The 15814-nt window shown below is 38.1% G+C and overlaps 1 protein-coding gene across 1 annotated transcript in view; it reads right to left on the bottom strand.

Annotated features, from left to right (window-relative positions):
- Window positions 1–1419: 1419 nt before the first annotated feature.
- The window catches only part of CCDC158 (coiled-coil domain containing 158), a 48848-nt gene continuing 34453 nt past the window's right edge, over window positions 1420–15814 (bottom strand). Inside the window, exons 16-21 of the mRNA XM_081813145.1 lie at window positions 14374–14534; window positions 11830–11889; window positions 7909–7976; window positions 6100–6258; window positions 4276–4383; window positions 1420–1654 (exon numbers count right to left, since the gene is read on the bottom strand). Of these exons, the coding sequence (XP_081669271.1) occupies window positions 1578–1654; window positions 4276–4383; window positions 6100–6258; window positions 7909–7976; window positions 11830–11889; window positions 14374–14534 (633 nt within the window). The 3' untranslated portion in view covers window positions 1420–1577. The remainder of the gene's footprint in view (window positions 1655–4275; window positions 4384–6099; window positions 6259–7908; window positions 7977–11829; window positions 11890–14373; window positions 14535–15814) is intronic.

Here is a 15814-nt window from a genome sequence, read left to right as displayed (position 1 = left end):
GTGTTGAGAAGGCTGCACCAGAAGCCTATTTCGTGCTCACTAAATACCCGCAGTGGCTGTTTCTGGCACAAGGGCGGCTCTCCTCGCAGACTGTCTCCCAGGCTGCTTCTGTCCTGGGGCTCTGCCACCCCCAGGACCTCACTGTCCACCGTACCCAGCTCACGGAAGAGGAAATTACGTAAGGAAGGACACAAACGCTTACTTACTATTCTTCCGGCCAGAAAGTGCCACATATTGCTCCATCGGCAAGTCTAGTGAGAACCGGTCAGGAGATGTGAGGGGAGGCAGGGCTGGGAGAGAGCCTCGAGCAGGGCAGCCGTGCCCCAGTGGCATCTGTACTGTGCAACAGGAGTACGGACTTTTCTGGACAGCTGGCCTGCCACATCGTCCCGCTGTCTCCGGCACGAAGACCAGAGAGAGACTAGAGGGTCAGAACTTCCAGCCCCACCCACCGATCTCAGAAGGGGGGTGGGGGGCAGCAGATTAAGCTCTACAGAAGAAGACTGGATGAGCTTCCAGGATGGCAAACACATCTAGGTCCTGGGAGGGTGACGTGCCCTGAGAGGCATGAAACCTTCATGTACCAGAATGTCCTACTTTGCCCTGTGCATCTCTTACATGTGGCTGTTCCTGAGCTGTTGCCTTGGAAATAAGTTGGTAATAGTAAGTAAAGCACTTTCCTGAGTTCTGTGATCTGTTCGAGCAAATTAGTGACACTGAGGAGGGGTTGGGGGGAACTCCAATTCATAGCCGGTCAGTTAGAAGTATGGGTGGCCCAGGACGTGCAATTGCATCTGAAGTGGGGGCATAAAGTCTTTTGGGCCTGAATCCTTAAACCTGGAAACTCTGATAATAACGCCAGGTAGTTAGTGTTAGAATTGAATTGACTCCTAGGACACCTAGCTGGTGTCCACAGAGAATTGGTTATTGGTGTTAGAAAACACTCCACATACAAAACCCCCCTAATCTAAGAAAATCTAATCAAGGCAGACTTTATCCATTCAATCTAGAAGTTACCCACTGGCTGAAGAACACATTTTTTTCCTTTCTTTCTTTGTAGTTATTAATCTGTAACAGAGAAACCTTTCCAAAAGTTTTAATTAGGGGCCCCAATGTTCTGTTATCTGATGACATTCATTGATAAAGACGGAACAGTGAGTTCAGGGTCACAAAAGGAATCCCTGTAGTACATGGAGTTTGTCCTTTTGTTCTGGGCATTATACCACATATTTTACTTGCATGTGAAGTTTTTGTTTTTGTTTTTGTTTTTAAAGCAGAAAAGAGTATTGCTTAAGCACCAATAAAGATAATAAAAAACACATAATTATTCCAGCACACTAGTCTTAGCACCAATTAATACCTTATAAGGTATGCATTTTCTTTCACATCTAGCTAGAACAGTTTAAGGTTTTACTGTGAGAGCATTCAAGAATAGTTTATTTCAAAATAGAGTTTACAGGACAGGGTATCTTTTATTCAATTTTCACATAAAAAAAAAAGTACACAGGGCACTAACTATAAGCACCACCACAATTAATTGGGCCTCATCCTTCTGTAAAGAAGAGGCAAGCAATGTATCATTTTAGTAACATTTTTTCCTGGTCTTTCACTTTCTGTATCCTCTTTTCTTGATTTCTGATCATTGAAGACATTGCTGAAAATGTTGATAAAACAAAGTTAGATTAGCAACATCTGCTCTGGCTTTAAATTCTATAATGTGCTTCTTAAAAGGTCAGCTTGCTACTATAAGAATAGATACGTTCTGAGCTCAGGAAGTTCTTAAACATTTCAAAGTAGCATATTTTTGAAAAGACTGATATTAAATAGCTAAGGGTAAATCTTTACTCTTTCAGTTGTTTTAAATGAACATAATTATTATAGAGGTAAGACATACTAACTGTAAATAATTTGAACCCCTCAGAAGGGCACAAAGAGAGACGAAGGTGAAGGTCAGTATTTGTCTCTGCTCCCCCAATCTGCTGAACCCCCCTCAGAGGCCATCACGGAAAACAGTTTGGTGAATATATTCGTGTGCACGCACACACGCACGCGCACACACACACACTTTGCTTTACACAAATGGAAATATGTGGTATGAGCTGTTCTGTAGCTTGCTTTATTCACCTAAAAAAAGTCAACATTTTTCCAGTTCAGCTCATGTTTTGTTATGACTGCACAGTATTCCATTATAATGGATGTACCAACATGTTAGTAAATAAAATTTTAAAAAGTGGCTTTCTCGTGCTTCTGATTATGGAATGAAACAGTCATGGGGATGACAGGTACAGCAAAGGGAATGGTATTGTCAGTGGTATAGTAATTGCGTTGTATGGTGGGTGACAGGTGGTAGCCACACTTGTGGTGAGCACAGCATAAAGTACAGAGAAGTTGAATCTCTATGTCCTACACCCAAAACTAATGTAACATTGTCAACTACACTTCAGTAGAAAAAGCTGCTTTCTCAGTGCAGAGGATCATAGGGGAAGGGAGGGAAAGCTGACTGGGAAGAAATCAGAGAGGGAGACAAACCATAAGAGACTCTTAACTCTAGGAAACAAGCTGGGGAGGGGGGTGGGGGGATGAGGTAACTGGGTGATGGGCATTAAGGGGGGCACGTGATAGAAGAGCACTGGGTGTTACATGCAACTGATGGATTGTTGCACACTACATCAGAAACTAATAATGTACTATATGTTGGCTAATTGGATTTAAATTAAAAAGTTGCTTTCTTATTTTCATAAACAATGCTATTTGTAAACAGGCTTTTATGTGTTTGTACAATTTTCTCTTGAATTAATTGCTATAAGTGGAATTTCTGGGTCAAAACATATGTGCAATTTAAATTTTGATCAATGCTACCAAAATTCTCTCCAAAATATCTGTTTCATAATTTCCAAGAGACATTCCATCCAGACAATGCATCAAATAAAAAGGTCTTTTTATTTTTTAAACAGATACGTCTCCCACTTAGGTTATTACATTATTATATTGAGTGTATACTCAGATATATACTCAGAAATGAAGTCAAAATGTGAATAAAAACGGGGCCAATAAGATAATGCATCCTTTAAAAAAATCACAATAAACTTAAAATCAAATGTTTTTCTTGATGTATATACATAGGGATCTGGGATTATCGGAAGGGATTTGGAGTTTTCCCTAATAACAATTTGGTATAGCCTTAACATATTAAAAAAAAAAGTGGGCTTTGGAATCAGCAATCGCAGAGATCAAGTCCCAGCTCTACTACTCATCGTGTGACCTAGAACTTACTGACTGACTGTGATGTGATCTTCAGTTTCCTCCTTTTCAAATGACCTGATATTAGTACCCACCTCCCTGTGTTGTTGTGAGGCTCACATAAAGAAAATGTAAGTCAAGCACAGAGTACAGTGCCTGGCACATAGCTGGTAAGTGCTCAGTAAATACTAATAGCAGCTGTTATTTCTGTTATTATTAGTAAGGTTAAATTTACTTGAGAAGGAATTGTTCTTAGAAAAATATTTATTATCCTTCATCTAGCAACTTATATTCCCTAGGGACGGAAAGATGGACTAAGAATAACAAGTATACTCCAAAATTATTTCTCTCTGACAAAGGCTCCTGGATTCATGAATTTGTACCAGAAAAGCATAAAACATGATAGCCCTCCCAAATCCATGGAACATATCCATAACCTCCCACATCCATGGGAACACCCACTTAAAACTTATGCCCCAAAAGTTGCCTCCCATCTGCAGAGTACGATAGTTTCTCAATCCAATAGCTTGAGTACATTTAAAAGTAGTTTCTCTTTTTTATTTAGTGATTCACTGGGTGGCACAGTCTCTTCTAGCCTATGCTAATTTAAATCCTGTGTAAAGGTGAAATAGGGTTATTTTGTCTTCTAGCTATCAACTGCAATCTTATCCTGACTACTGTCATACAAATGCTTGGTACAGACCTCACAGGGACAAGAAAGACAGTGTGTGGGAAAGTCTCATGTGAAAAACTGCTTGAAACGTGTGCTACCGAGGGTTGGTCAGCAGTGTTCTCGTCCCTATTAGATGACAGAGTAGAGTGGGGCTTAGGTGACCTGCCCGGGGTTGTACTTACTTACTTACTTAATAATTAATTCAGGGATTACTCAGGGCTAAGACCTTCATATTTTGACTAAGATTTCTGATTTGCTTATTCCATATCCTCTTCAGCGGCTCTATAGATAGGAGGCTTAACCTGAAGGGAAGGTGAGTACTCTTTTGAGCAAGGAAGATCTCTCTGAAATGTGCACAGTACCTTGGTTCTTCATCTGTAAATCTTCTACCAGAGTTTGCAAGCTTTCCAGTCTGTTCTGAAGCTTCCTGCATGTTTTTCCTGTTGTTTCTATTGGCTGAGACTGTGAAGCTATTAGAAAATTGCTTAGATGTGATATTAAAAGTCTGTTCGGTATTTTAGAAATCTTCCAATTACAGGTTAAACAACCTTCCCTTTAAAATAATGGAAACTTTAAAACACTATTTAAAAATAAAAAAGTGTTTTATCTAAATATTGCAATACTAGCTTATGTGATTGTTTCAAACCAATCTGATTTATTGTTATTTAACTACATAGCATTAAATGGGATGAGTGAGAGGAACACTTTAAATTTAAGGATATGTTCTGCATTATAAATGACAGCTTTCCATACCAAACCTGAGTAGCTCCGTTAACTTAGGTTTGGAAGAGCAAGATTTAACACTGCCACTGGCAACAGTTTTGAATGTGCATGAGACCAAGTGCCCGTGTCGGTGGCTGTGCCCCGAGTGAGGACAGTGTTACATGGTGGGGGCAAGGGTGCGGACGCTGACATGGCCGCAGTGAGCCTAGAATGCACGTGGCAGTGGCAGGTGAAGGGGGCTAGAAGCATGTCAGCTAAACTCTAATAAGTGCGCTCAGTTTTGCCAATCTCTAAAAAGACTGATTGGCAATCTTGAAGTTTTAATTTTGATCTTAGTCCCTGACTTGCTGTATAATCTTGAAAATATTTTTTGGTGGCTCATTTTCCTATCAAAAAAAAGCCCCTTTTCTGTGCAGATATTAGTATTAAAGGCAATCATCTAAGAATTATTCTAGTTCAAGAGGATGAGAAACAGTTCCCGAGATAGTTTTCACATAAATAATATATGGTGTTTGATGAGTATCTGACAATAGAAAAAAATGCCATGCTATTAGGTAATCACAAATTAATAATGAGGTGACCAGAAGTATTGTTCTACTCCTGCAAGTCCCTGCTCTCATAGTTAAAGAATTTGCTGCTCTAAAGTTTTTAAAAATACTAAAGGATAACTTAGAAACGTAAGGGACGAAGGAGGACAAAATGCAGAAAAAAGATGGTAAAAAAGAAAATGTATTAACATCTGTGATTAGGTTGTGATTTTCGTATTTTGGGGGGAATCTAGAAATGTGTGAGGCAGAGAATTCCTAAAGACTAACAGCTGCCTGAGCAGTGATGCAACAGTTTGCCCAGTTTACCCCTCGTCAAAGGGGACGCTGCCTGAGAGCACTGGGGTTGCCTGCGCTGCTGTCATAGACGGAAAAACATTTCACATTCAATTCAACATATACATACACATATCTAACGTCCACTTAAATCTAACTCAAACCATTTTTCTCATCTGTCTGAGCAAATAACAAATGAACTTAAAAATTTAAAAATGAGAACATTTTGACAAGTTTGTATGATTGATACTTGCACTTACGAAGGCTGAGACTGAAGAGAGCCATGGTTTTAAAGAACGTAAATAAGGTAAGTCACAGCATTTATAAAAAAAGACCCAAATTATAGTAAAATGGGGGGGGGGAGTTAATTACTCATGTCAGAGAAAGAAAGAGAAAATATTCACATATAATATTTCTGCATATTTATTAAGGAGTGTGTGAGTGTGTGTGTGTGTGTGCACGCGTGCACACACAATAGCTGTTTTATTTAAATAAGACTCACTTAAGTTAAAGAGCATCAGGTAGAGCTTGCACATAAGAACATCATGTAAAATCTTATTAATTCTGATTATGGAAAAGAACCTTCAATTCACCAGAGCAGGAAATCAATTAATTTCATCAGTGATACCAAATCATTCTTACCTTTAACAGGATCAGGTGAATGAACAGGTTTGGTGGATCTATATTGTGATGTGGAACCCACCGAATCTTCAACTGAACTAGTTAGGAGTGAGTGAACTGGAGACTTCTTAGGAGAAGAATGGAATGAACGAGAAGCTGAATTTTTCACAGATGGACTTGCTAAAATTTGGCAAGAACAAAAGTAAAGGACAGAATTAACTAAAAATAGGATATTGCACCTCTTAAAAAGTCAGACTTTCATGAGAAAATGTTCCCAAACAGTTCCTGCAGAAAAACAGGAACTGAGAGAATATATCACCAGCAGACTTCCATTAAAGGAAAAATTCAAGGCATAAGAGTAAAATGATACCAGACAGAAAGTAAAGTATAAATATGTGGGTATATCTAAATGGATATTAACTATAAAAACAATGCAAATTATCCACTGTGGTATTCACCTTTATAATTAAAATACATATGTGACAACAATTGTATGTAATTTGAAAGGATAGTGAATGGAATTTACATGCTCTAAAGTACTCCCAACGCAGGCAAAAAAGAAAAAGCACTCATTTAATCTAATAAGGCAAGGATATATGTTGTAGTCTCTTGTAATTATTAAAACCACAGTAAAAACATGTAAGTGAAGTAAAAAGCATTAACTTCAAATAAATGCTCTTTTTCTTCAAAATACTAGTTTGTAAAGATTTCTCACAAGTTAAAGATTATTTAAAAATTAAGAATTTGCATTTATTTTATTTAAAATTATTGTTTTGATTTTAGATATAGATTGACAATCTTCCATTAAAAACAAGAAACCACGGAAACTTATCTTTCTCCTATCTCTTTTACTTCACACCTCATTTTTCCCTATTTACATTATTATTGTCCAGATTTATAGCTAAACTTCTGTTGAATAACTATCATTTTCAGTTTCATTCTTTCACCCATTCATTTTATTCTCTTCTATAGGAAGACCAATTATAACTTCCAAATCTAATATACTCTCTGTAATTATTTTTCATCTTTCGTGTAACTTTCTCTAGGAAGTCCATCAAGTTTATGTGATTTCAGTCATGCCTATCCTATTTATATTTTCCCTAGGGCTTTCCCCTGTAATGACTTTATTATTCTTTTCCATTTCTAGTCTGTTATGCCATTTTGTTTTTCAACAGATTCTGGTATCTTCCATTTTCTTCCTTGATCTCCCTATTTTATAGACAGGATTATACGCCTTTGGAAATCATGAAAAGAACCATCTGTCTCCATTCTTTTTTCTCTTTTCATCCATTCAATAAATATTTACTGAGCACCTGCTATGTGCCTGGGATATATCAGGAAACCAAACAATTAAAGACATTTGCCCTCGTGCAGCTTTTGTCTAGCAGGAGGTGACACAGTCATCTTTATGAACAACATAAATTAGTAATTTACATATTAAAAAAATACTAAGTGTGATTTTAAAAAAGAAACAGGGTGACTGGGAGGATGGCAGAGTTACAATTTTTACAGAAGGTGGTAAGAGTAGTCTCACTGGGTAAGTGACACCTAAGCAATGGCTTTAACGGAGCTGAGGGATTAAGCAACATGCAAGGAACAGTGGTGTAAAAGCCTTAGTATAGAAGCTGCCTGGCATGTTCAAGGAACAATTCAAGGGAGGATGAAGCAGAGTGATGAGGGTGGGGGGTGGAGAGGAGGAGGAAGAAGCGAGCCTGGAGAGTTAATGGGGACTTATAGGCTACTGTAATACCTGCCTTCTACTCTCATGAAAATGAGGAGCCACTGGAATTTTAGACAGGCCCAATTTCTGTACTTTCAGTGAATACTCACCTGTGGATGGGAATGTAAAGCAACTAGATGGATCTTCCAAGTCTCCTGTGTGTAATGTGACGGGCTCTCTGGAAGCATAAGGATGGTCATGCAAACATTCCATTCCACAAACACAGTGTTAAGATTTATGGACAGAAGCAAGCTAACACACATAAAAGTGATAACTTAAAATATAAACTAAAGATGGCAGTTATGATCCTAAAGTGCAGAAATCCTAAAATACCCTAAGAGGGAGATCCAAAGTTACATTATCTTTATGCCTTCAGTACCCATGAACATTTTGCAGAACAGAAATGTAATAATATTGGTTAGGAGATTCATTTTTTGTAATAATAGCTATAAAACCCAAACATTTCTCTCATGGATTCCAAGAGACACAATCCTAGTAACTTATTAAAAAAAAAAAAAAAAAGGAACCTCTCTTGGCAACAGTAGCATCACTTTACAAAACTATCAGACTTATTTAAATCAACAAGTTGAAATCAACCACACTGTTCTCTGTGGTCTGGGTAATGGTGTAAGAATAGGATGGTAGTGGTTCCCTTGAAGGGGGTTTGTGATGTCAACACTGTTTTCATTATAATACTACTAAGATATTATCTGCTTTTTAATGTTCAGTCCCTCACAAGTATACAGTGGAGTTTCCCAGAGGCTCCACGGTATCTGATGTCACAACAGATTACATGCAGATGCAGATATGAGAATCCAGCTGTCTTTTATTAAGCCACACGTTAAGTTGTAAAACAATGCCTTCCCCAAAATTTTTTGTTTGGACAAAGTTATTTTTTATAATAAAGTGCCATTATGTTAACATGTAATAAACTTAGTTATTTCTTTTCTTTTTTTTTAAAGATTTTATTTATTTATTTGACAGAGAGAGACACAGCGAGAGAGGAAACATAAGCAGGGGGAGTGGGAAAGGGAGAAGCAGGCTTCCCGCCGAGCAGGGAGCCCGATGTGGGGCTCGATCTCAGGACCTTGGGATCATGACCTGAGCCGAAGGCAGACGCTTAACGTCTGAGCCACCCAGGCGCCCAACTTAGTTATTTCTAAATGTATATCACAATGTTTTAAATTTTTAAAATGCTTAATATAAAAACTTATTTTCCAATACTTAGAATAGCAATAGAAATGACCTACACAAACAAAAGTTCTTAGGAGTCTTCAATATTTGTGACTACAAAGGAGGCCTGAGACCAAAAAGTTTGAGGATAGCTGTGTTAGGAGAAAAGCTGTGGAAAGGAAGGCCGTGGCTATATTATGCATAGCCTTAATTCTCAGGGCAGATTGTTTCTGCTGCAGTAGGCAGTGGGGTGCCTTTGAAGGTTTTGGGGCTGGGAAACAGACATAGTCTGAGGTGTGCTTTAGGCAGATCAATTTGAAAATGACATACAGAAGTGACTGGAACGTGCAAGAGACTGGAGATTTCAAAACATCCACGCTAAACACTGTCAAGGCCACCACAAGAGCCTAATGAGAAAGGGAGTGAGGCCTAAAGCAGTGTGGTAGGCTGAATCATGGCTGCCATGTATATCTGCTTCTGAATACCCAGAACCTACGAGTGTTACAGAGACTTTGCATATGTGATGAAATCAAGGGTCTTGAGATGGGGAGATTATCCTGGGTTATCCGGGAGGTTATCCCAAGCGTCTATAAGGGGAGGAAGGGGGAGATTTCATTCGGAAGCGAGAAGACAATGTGGCAATCTCAGCAGAGAGATGTGAAGATGCTATGCTATGCTGCTCTCTGCAGATGAAGGGAGAAGCCATGAGCCAGAGTGCAAGGAATGAAGCTCTAGAAGCTGGAAAAAGGTAAGGAGATGGATTAACCCCAAGAGCTTCTGGAGGGAGTGTGGCTCTGCCAACATTGTGACTTGTCCCAATGGAACTGACTGAGGACTTTGGGCCTCCTTGGAAATGTAATTTGTGTTGTTTTAAGCCACTAATTTTGTTACAGTAGCCATAGGGAATTAATACAGAGGGGTTTGAGAGGATGTACAAAGAAGAAAATGGATTTGAGAACTGCTTTAGAGTCAAAATTAATAAGATTTAGTGACTAGAGAAACGAGACAAAGGAGAAAGAAGAATCAAAGATAATGTTAAGAGTTTAAGCAGAGGTGCCCTGAAAATCAGGGTGCCATTTACAGAAACAGAAGATGAGATGGGGGGATGGTTTTGTGGAATGATGGCCTTTGCTTCGTCTTGGTCATTATGATCTTCAGGTCAGTATGTTTCAGCTCCTGAAATATCCATATAGAGATGTGTAAAAGGGAGCTAGATGTTTCGAAGCCTTTATTGGAAACCTCCCTTAGGGCATAATGTTGCTCATTGTTATAATAACATAACAAAATAAGAAAAGTCAATTCTCTACAAAACTTCTGAGAGATGTGGCTCTCAGAGTAACTCAAGCACAAATCCACATAAAGAAGTGCTCATGTCTTTCATTTTTTATTCTGTTCCAGGTATACGGACTATATTGATTTAACTTAAAAGGTTGCAGAAGTTTCTAAATGAAGAAATGTTGCCATAAGATATTGAGTGAAGCAAAGATGCCGCAATGACAGTGAAATGTTGTAGTAAAACAGCAACGGTGGTATCCTTTCTCATTTTTTTACGTGTGAGTTTTAAAAATGACCAATTGGCCACAGTAGAAAGCATTCAAGTGCTTCCTTAATTTTCTAGTATGATTCATACTTTTCAGAGCTTCTATAAAATATCTGAAAACCTCTTCTTCCCGGGGCGCCTGGGCAGCTCAGTCAGTGAAACGTCCGACTCTTGGTTTGGGCTCAGGTCATTATCTCAGGGTCATGAGATCGACTCCCGCCTCAGGCTCCACTATCAGCGGGGAGTCTGCTTCAAATTCTCTCTCCCTATCCCCCACCCCGCTCCCATACGTGCGCGCTCTCTTTCAAATAAATAAAATCTTAAAAAAAAAAAAAAAAAGAAAGAAAACCTCTTCTTCCCATTTGAACACAGGAAGGGGCCAGGTCCAGCTTTTCCTCCCCAATCTCTCTCTTCACAAACACATCATTGCTGAAAGAAACAGGTTTTTCTGGTCATAGAAAAACTAGAGCAGAGCGTTACATATTTTAGGGGAGTAGCCCCTCTGTGCTCCATGCCTAGGATTGGGCTCTTTCCCAGGGAGCTCGGTCTAGGTACACAGATGTGCTCACACACCTGAGCTCAGGGGCCAGCAAGACCTGAGTTCAAATGTGACTCCGCTGTTTACAAGCTGTATGACTCTGGCAAGTTGCTTAAGCAATCTGAGTCTTCATTTCTAATTCATATATGGACATAATATTGCCTAAGTCAAAGATTAAGTTAGATAGACTAAATAAGTCTAAAGCATCCAGAAAATGTAAAAATAAAAATATGCAGTAGATAGCTATAGATATTATTAATAGGTTCTATGTAGTGTCACACACCTAGGGGAGAAGAAAATCAAAACTCATTTAAAAGAAAGATATATTTTAGAAAGATTCAAGTTCATTGTATATATTGATCAAGCAGTGGAGAGAGTAAGAAAATATTTATAATACTGTCTTAATTCATTCACTAAACAAATGTTTACTGAATGACTACTCTGGTGCTGAATATACAGCAATGAATTAGCCTCCACCTAACAGGATTTAAACAGAATTCATTTTCATAGTCTTAGGATATAAGAAAGGCTCTGATATCTCTATTTTTTTTTTAGGTGGTGAAAATAGAAAAGATAAAAGTAAGGTTTTTTTTTTCCAGGCAGTCAGTCAATAAACAGATGTTAAAACCGTAAGCCCATGTCTGTCTTGCCCACTGTTACATTCTACAGACCTAGCGTGGAGTGTGGCATGTAATGGGCAGCTAACCATCTACTGAATTAATGAGTAAAGAGTAGAAATGGGGACTCATACAGTCAGGGACTGGTAAGATCATTTCTCACCTGCTGAGAGTATCACTGGATTTGCTACCTTCAGTGGAGTCCCTTAATGAGTTGTTGCTTCTGTTGGCAGAAGGGTGGGAGAAACAAATAGTACACAGTGTTATTTTTACTTAATGATAAAAGTACCTGTTCCTCTGAACACTGCTTTTACACCAACGCTGATTCAAAGAGTGAGACTGGGGCACTGGCTCTTCCAGGTGGAGAAACAATGTGAAGAACAGCTTGAAGACGAAAGGAATTGACTCCTTTTGGGAACCAGGAGTAGTCTGTTTTGGTTAGAGCATACTATGGGAGTAAAGCGGGCTGGTGACAAGTTAGGGAGCTCCCTCAACTTCAGACTGAGAGACCAGGTCACTAACACAGCAGACAGTGAGGAGCTGATGAAGGCCTGAGAGCAATGTCCTGTGGGTCTTACATGGATAACAGATTAATATTAACTTTTCCTTCTTGGCTAAAAATAAAAGAGGTTGTCTTTGTTGAGGCGTTATGGATTTCATTTCTTTATGCTCTTTTCAGGACTTCATTTAAAAACTTAGCTCTTCAATTACTGAGGAAAATGGGATTGTTCTCTGTGGGGTTCTTATAATCCTGTATTGAGGTTGTTAGACTTTCCTTCTGGACTACCTTCCTCTCAAAAGTTAGGTAAGCCATTGTAAATGAGTGTGAAATGTAGAAAAAGTCTTCCATTTTTGTATGGCATACCATGTAAATATCTTCCTATGGGTAAACAGCAGCAAAATTGAAAATAAGCCAAAAAGATTCCTGTTAATTTCTAGAAAATACATTACACTGAAATCCGCTTTAGTTTTAGTTAATGCAACAGCTTTCCTTCAATGCCCAAATGCCCATTGATTCCCATGTAAACTGTCCAGACTTCCCAAATTACCGGGAAACAAAAAATTCTTGGACAATTAATTAGATCAGAATCTCAGATTCTTCTTACCTAAGGCATCTCTCTAACCTCAGGCTTGATTCAGTAATGCAACCTCTTACTCTATCATCTCTATATAGATAAATATAACTCTCAGTTACTTATACAAAGAACAATTTCTAGATTCCATGTATTTTTAGAATAATCCATTGCTCTTTAAAGCACAACAGTAGATTTTAGGCCTCCAAGCAAATTTTGTAGAAGGCTACCCCTGGAATTCATCAACTCAGAAATGCTTTCATAGACCCTTAAAATCTTTAGGCCGAGTTTAGGCTTTGGTGACAAGGTCATTTGTAGGATTATAGCAAATTAACATACATTCTTTAAAGGCAGGGACCAAATATGTTCATGTTCAATACAGTCCAATATAATTTAAGCCCACAATTAGTGGCTAAAGTGATGGAAATCATCTGACCAGAGAAATCATAGTAATCTTTGTGGAATGATTAGTGCTGGGACCCAGGGGCTCTAACTTTTACTTTTGGCTTTGCCTCTTTGCTTTATAGGAGAAGGCAAATCAATCTATGCCTAAATTTACTCATCTGTCAAATGACCTTAATAATCAATACTGCCCTGGCTTAGAAGGCCTATTATAGAGTTCCCATAAAAACAAAAGTGCTTTGCACATACATGCATTCCTCACTGGGGTGGCCAATGGAATGTTTCCGACATGTGATTGAGACAATGCAATGTTATGCTATGTAACTGGGCTGCACTTACAATTTTGCTATTACTATTAATATTATTAATAAACATTAAATAAATTCAGCTAATATTTAGCCACTTCAGGTTAACATATACTAACTGAACATCTTAAAAACTGGAGATTGTTTATATATAAGTATTATTTTGGAGAGTATTACTTTTAGGTATTTGTCATATAACCAGAAAATGAATATTACAACAGGTTGTTGTAATACTAACAGCTAGTATATAATTAGAATTATAATACTAAAAATATAGTGTGTATTGTATTAAAATGCTTTGTTAATTTAATAATAACACACAATAAAATTTTAAAACAGTATTTGAGAAGAATATGAGAATCTCATTGATTTCTGCAGGTCTATACAGGGAAGGGCTGGTGAACTGACTGAATCTTTTTTGGGTGTGATCTTTTATTAATTTGGTATATGTCATTGGCATGAATACCTAGAGAACCAAGGACTCTCCTACTAGATTATATCTGGAGAGTCATGTAATTCTCACGGTTCTAGTTTAGCTCCACCACTGAACTGTGTGGCTGCAGGCAAGTCAGCCTTTTGAAACTTATGTTTTTCTCATTTTTAAGATGGGCTAAATAAATCCTGCCCTGTCTTGTTTCAAACAGTTGTTACGATAATCAAATAAGATTATGGATGTAGAATCTGTCGGGACCTATAAATTACGAATGTAACTTTGGGTAACACCTTGCTTTGACGATTTCTTTCTGAACAGAATAACTGTATTATTTGCTCTTGATATCAAGTTGTTTGACTTTTGCTTAGTTCCTCCACTTTCATATTGTTTTCCCTGGTAAGGTCAGGTCATCTCCGAGGTTAGTTAAACCTCCCCCTCACACAGGGAACCACGCTGAGAGAAGCTCTCCCATCCCGCAGTACACCCAGGCTCACACAGCCACGTAGGAGACCCCCACGGATGGTGTTCTCCCTTCCTCTTCGGGCTTGCCCAGAGGCACAGCTGGTTCCTCGTTGATCACACTTCTCAACTCTTGGAGAAGCTGTTTCAAGTCCCTTGTTGGATCTTCCTTCAATATGTTAGGTTTCATAGAGTGCTGTATTAAAACAATTTACAAAAACACCTTAGTCTTTTTTTTTTTAGATTTGTATGCTATTTCCTATTGTAAAATTAATTCAGCTTGTAAATAGAAATTATGGAGGAGAAAGAAGAAAAAACAAAAATCACCTATAATCTTATTAATCTCAGGGATAATCAATAACAACCAATCAATAATCAACACAGTGCTGTATCTAATTTATAAATGTGTGTATACTTCTTTATATATCCATATTTATAAGTTAGAGGATACACTCATAGGATCAAACCATACACATCTATTCTTAAATCATTTGAAAAAAAAATTTTAATGATGGAGTATGAATAGTGTACTATGTCATTAAATATTTACAACTATGTCCAGGCAAAATAATTCCAGTACTTTTTAAGGGCTGAATTTTATAAAGCTACAGAACTTTAGAAGTAAGGAACTCTTTAGAGATGAATTAATTTACTCCCCATTTTACTTATGAGGAATGAGACCCTCAATATTTTCAAACTGGGTTAGTTGGTATTTGAGAATAATTTTAAATGATTTTCAGATATATAAGTATTCCCTGATGAATATTTATAATAAAAATTATAGATGTTCCCAATAGGCACCTCAAAAGGGGAAACCAACTGATAGTTAGCAGTTGCTCTGGCGAGCAGGTGGTCTTAGTTGGAGGACACTCACGGCTAGAAAGTCATCAATCATCATCAAGCTATTTTAGCTGGAGGTGTCTGTCCCAATGTAGAGTTAAACCTGCCATATACATTGGTTGTTGAATGAACATTGGTTTTGCTTTTCTAGGGTCTATGCCAAACAAGTGTTGATGTTATTGATATAATCCTCACATTCCCCTTCCCTTCCTAACCCTGTGGACAAACCACAGATAACATTCAGCTGAAGATGTCAAGAGTTCTGACTGACTGAATGTGTGGTTAAGTATGGTCTTTACAGTTTATTGATGGAAATTGCCAAGAGTTCAGAGTTTCATAAGTTAGACTCCATTTAATTATTAAGTTTGGCTCCAGTAATTTAAAATAAAGACATGAACAATTTTTTAATAGACTTCATTTTTTAAAATTTATTTTGATTTTTTTTTAAATATTTTATTTATTTATTTGACAGAGAGAGACAGCGAGAGAGGGAACACAAGCAGGGGGAGAGGGAGAAGCAGGCTTCCCACAGAGCAGGGAGCCTGATGTGGGGCTCAATGCGGGGCTCGATCCCAGGACCCTGAGATCATGACCTGAGCCGAAGGCAGCTGCTTAACGACTGAGCCACCCAGGTGC

The sequence above is a fragment of the Leptonychotes weddellii genome, chromosome 2, assembly GCF_054177405.1.
Source record: "Leptonychotes weddellii isolate Sample4059 chromosome 2, ASM5417740v2, whole genome shotgun sequence".
NCBI lineage: Eukaryota > Metazoa > Chordata > Mammalia > Carnivora > Phocidae > Leptonychotes > Leptonychotes weddellii.
This window is presented reverse-complemented; position numbering and strand designations above follow the sequence as displayed.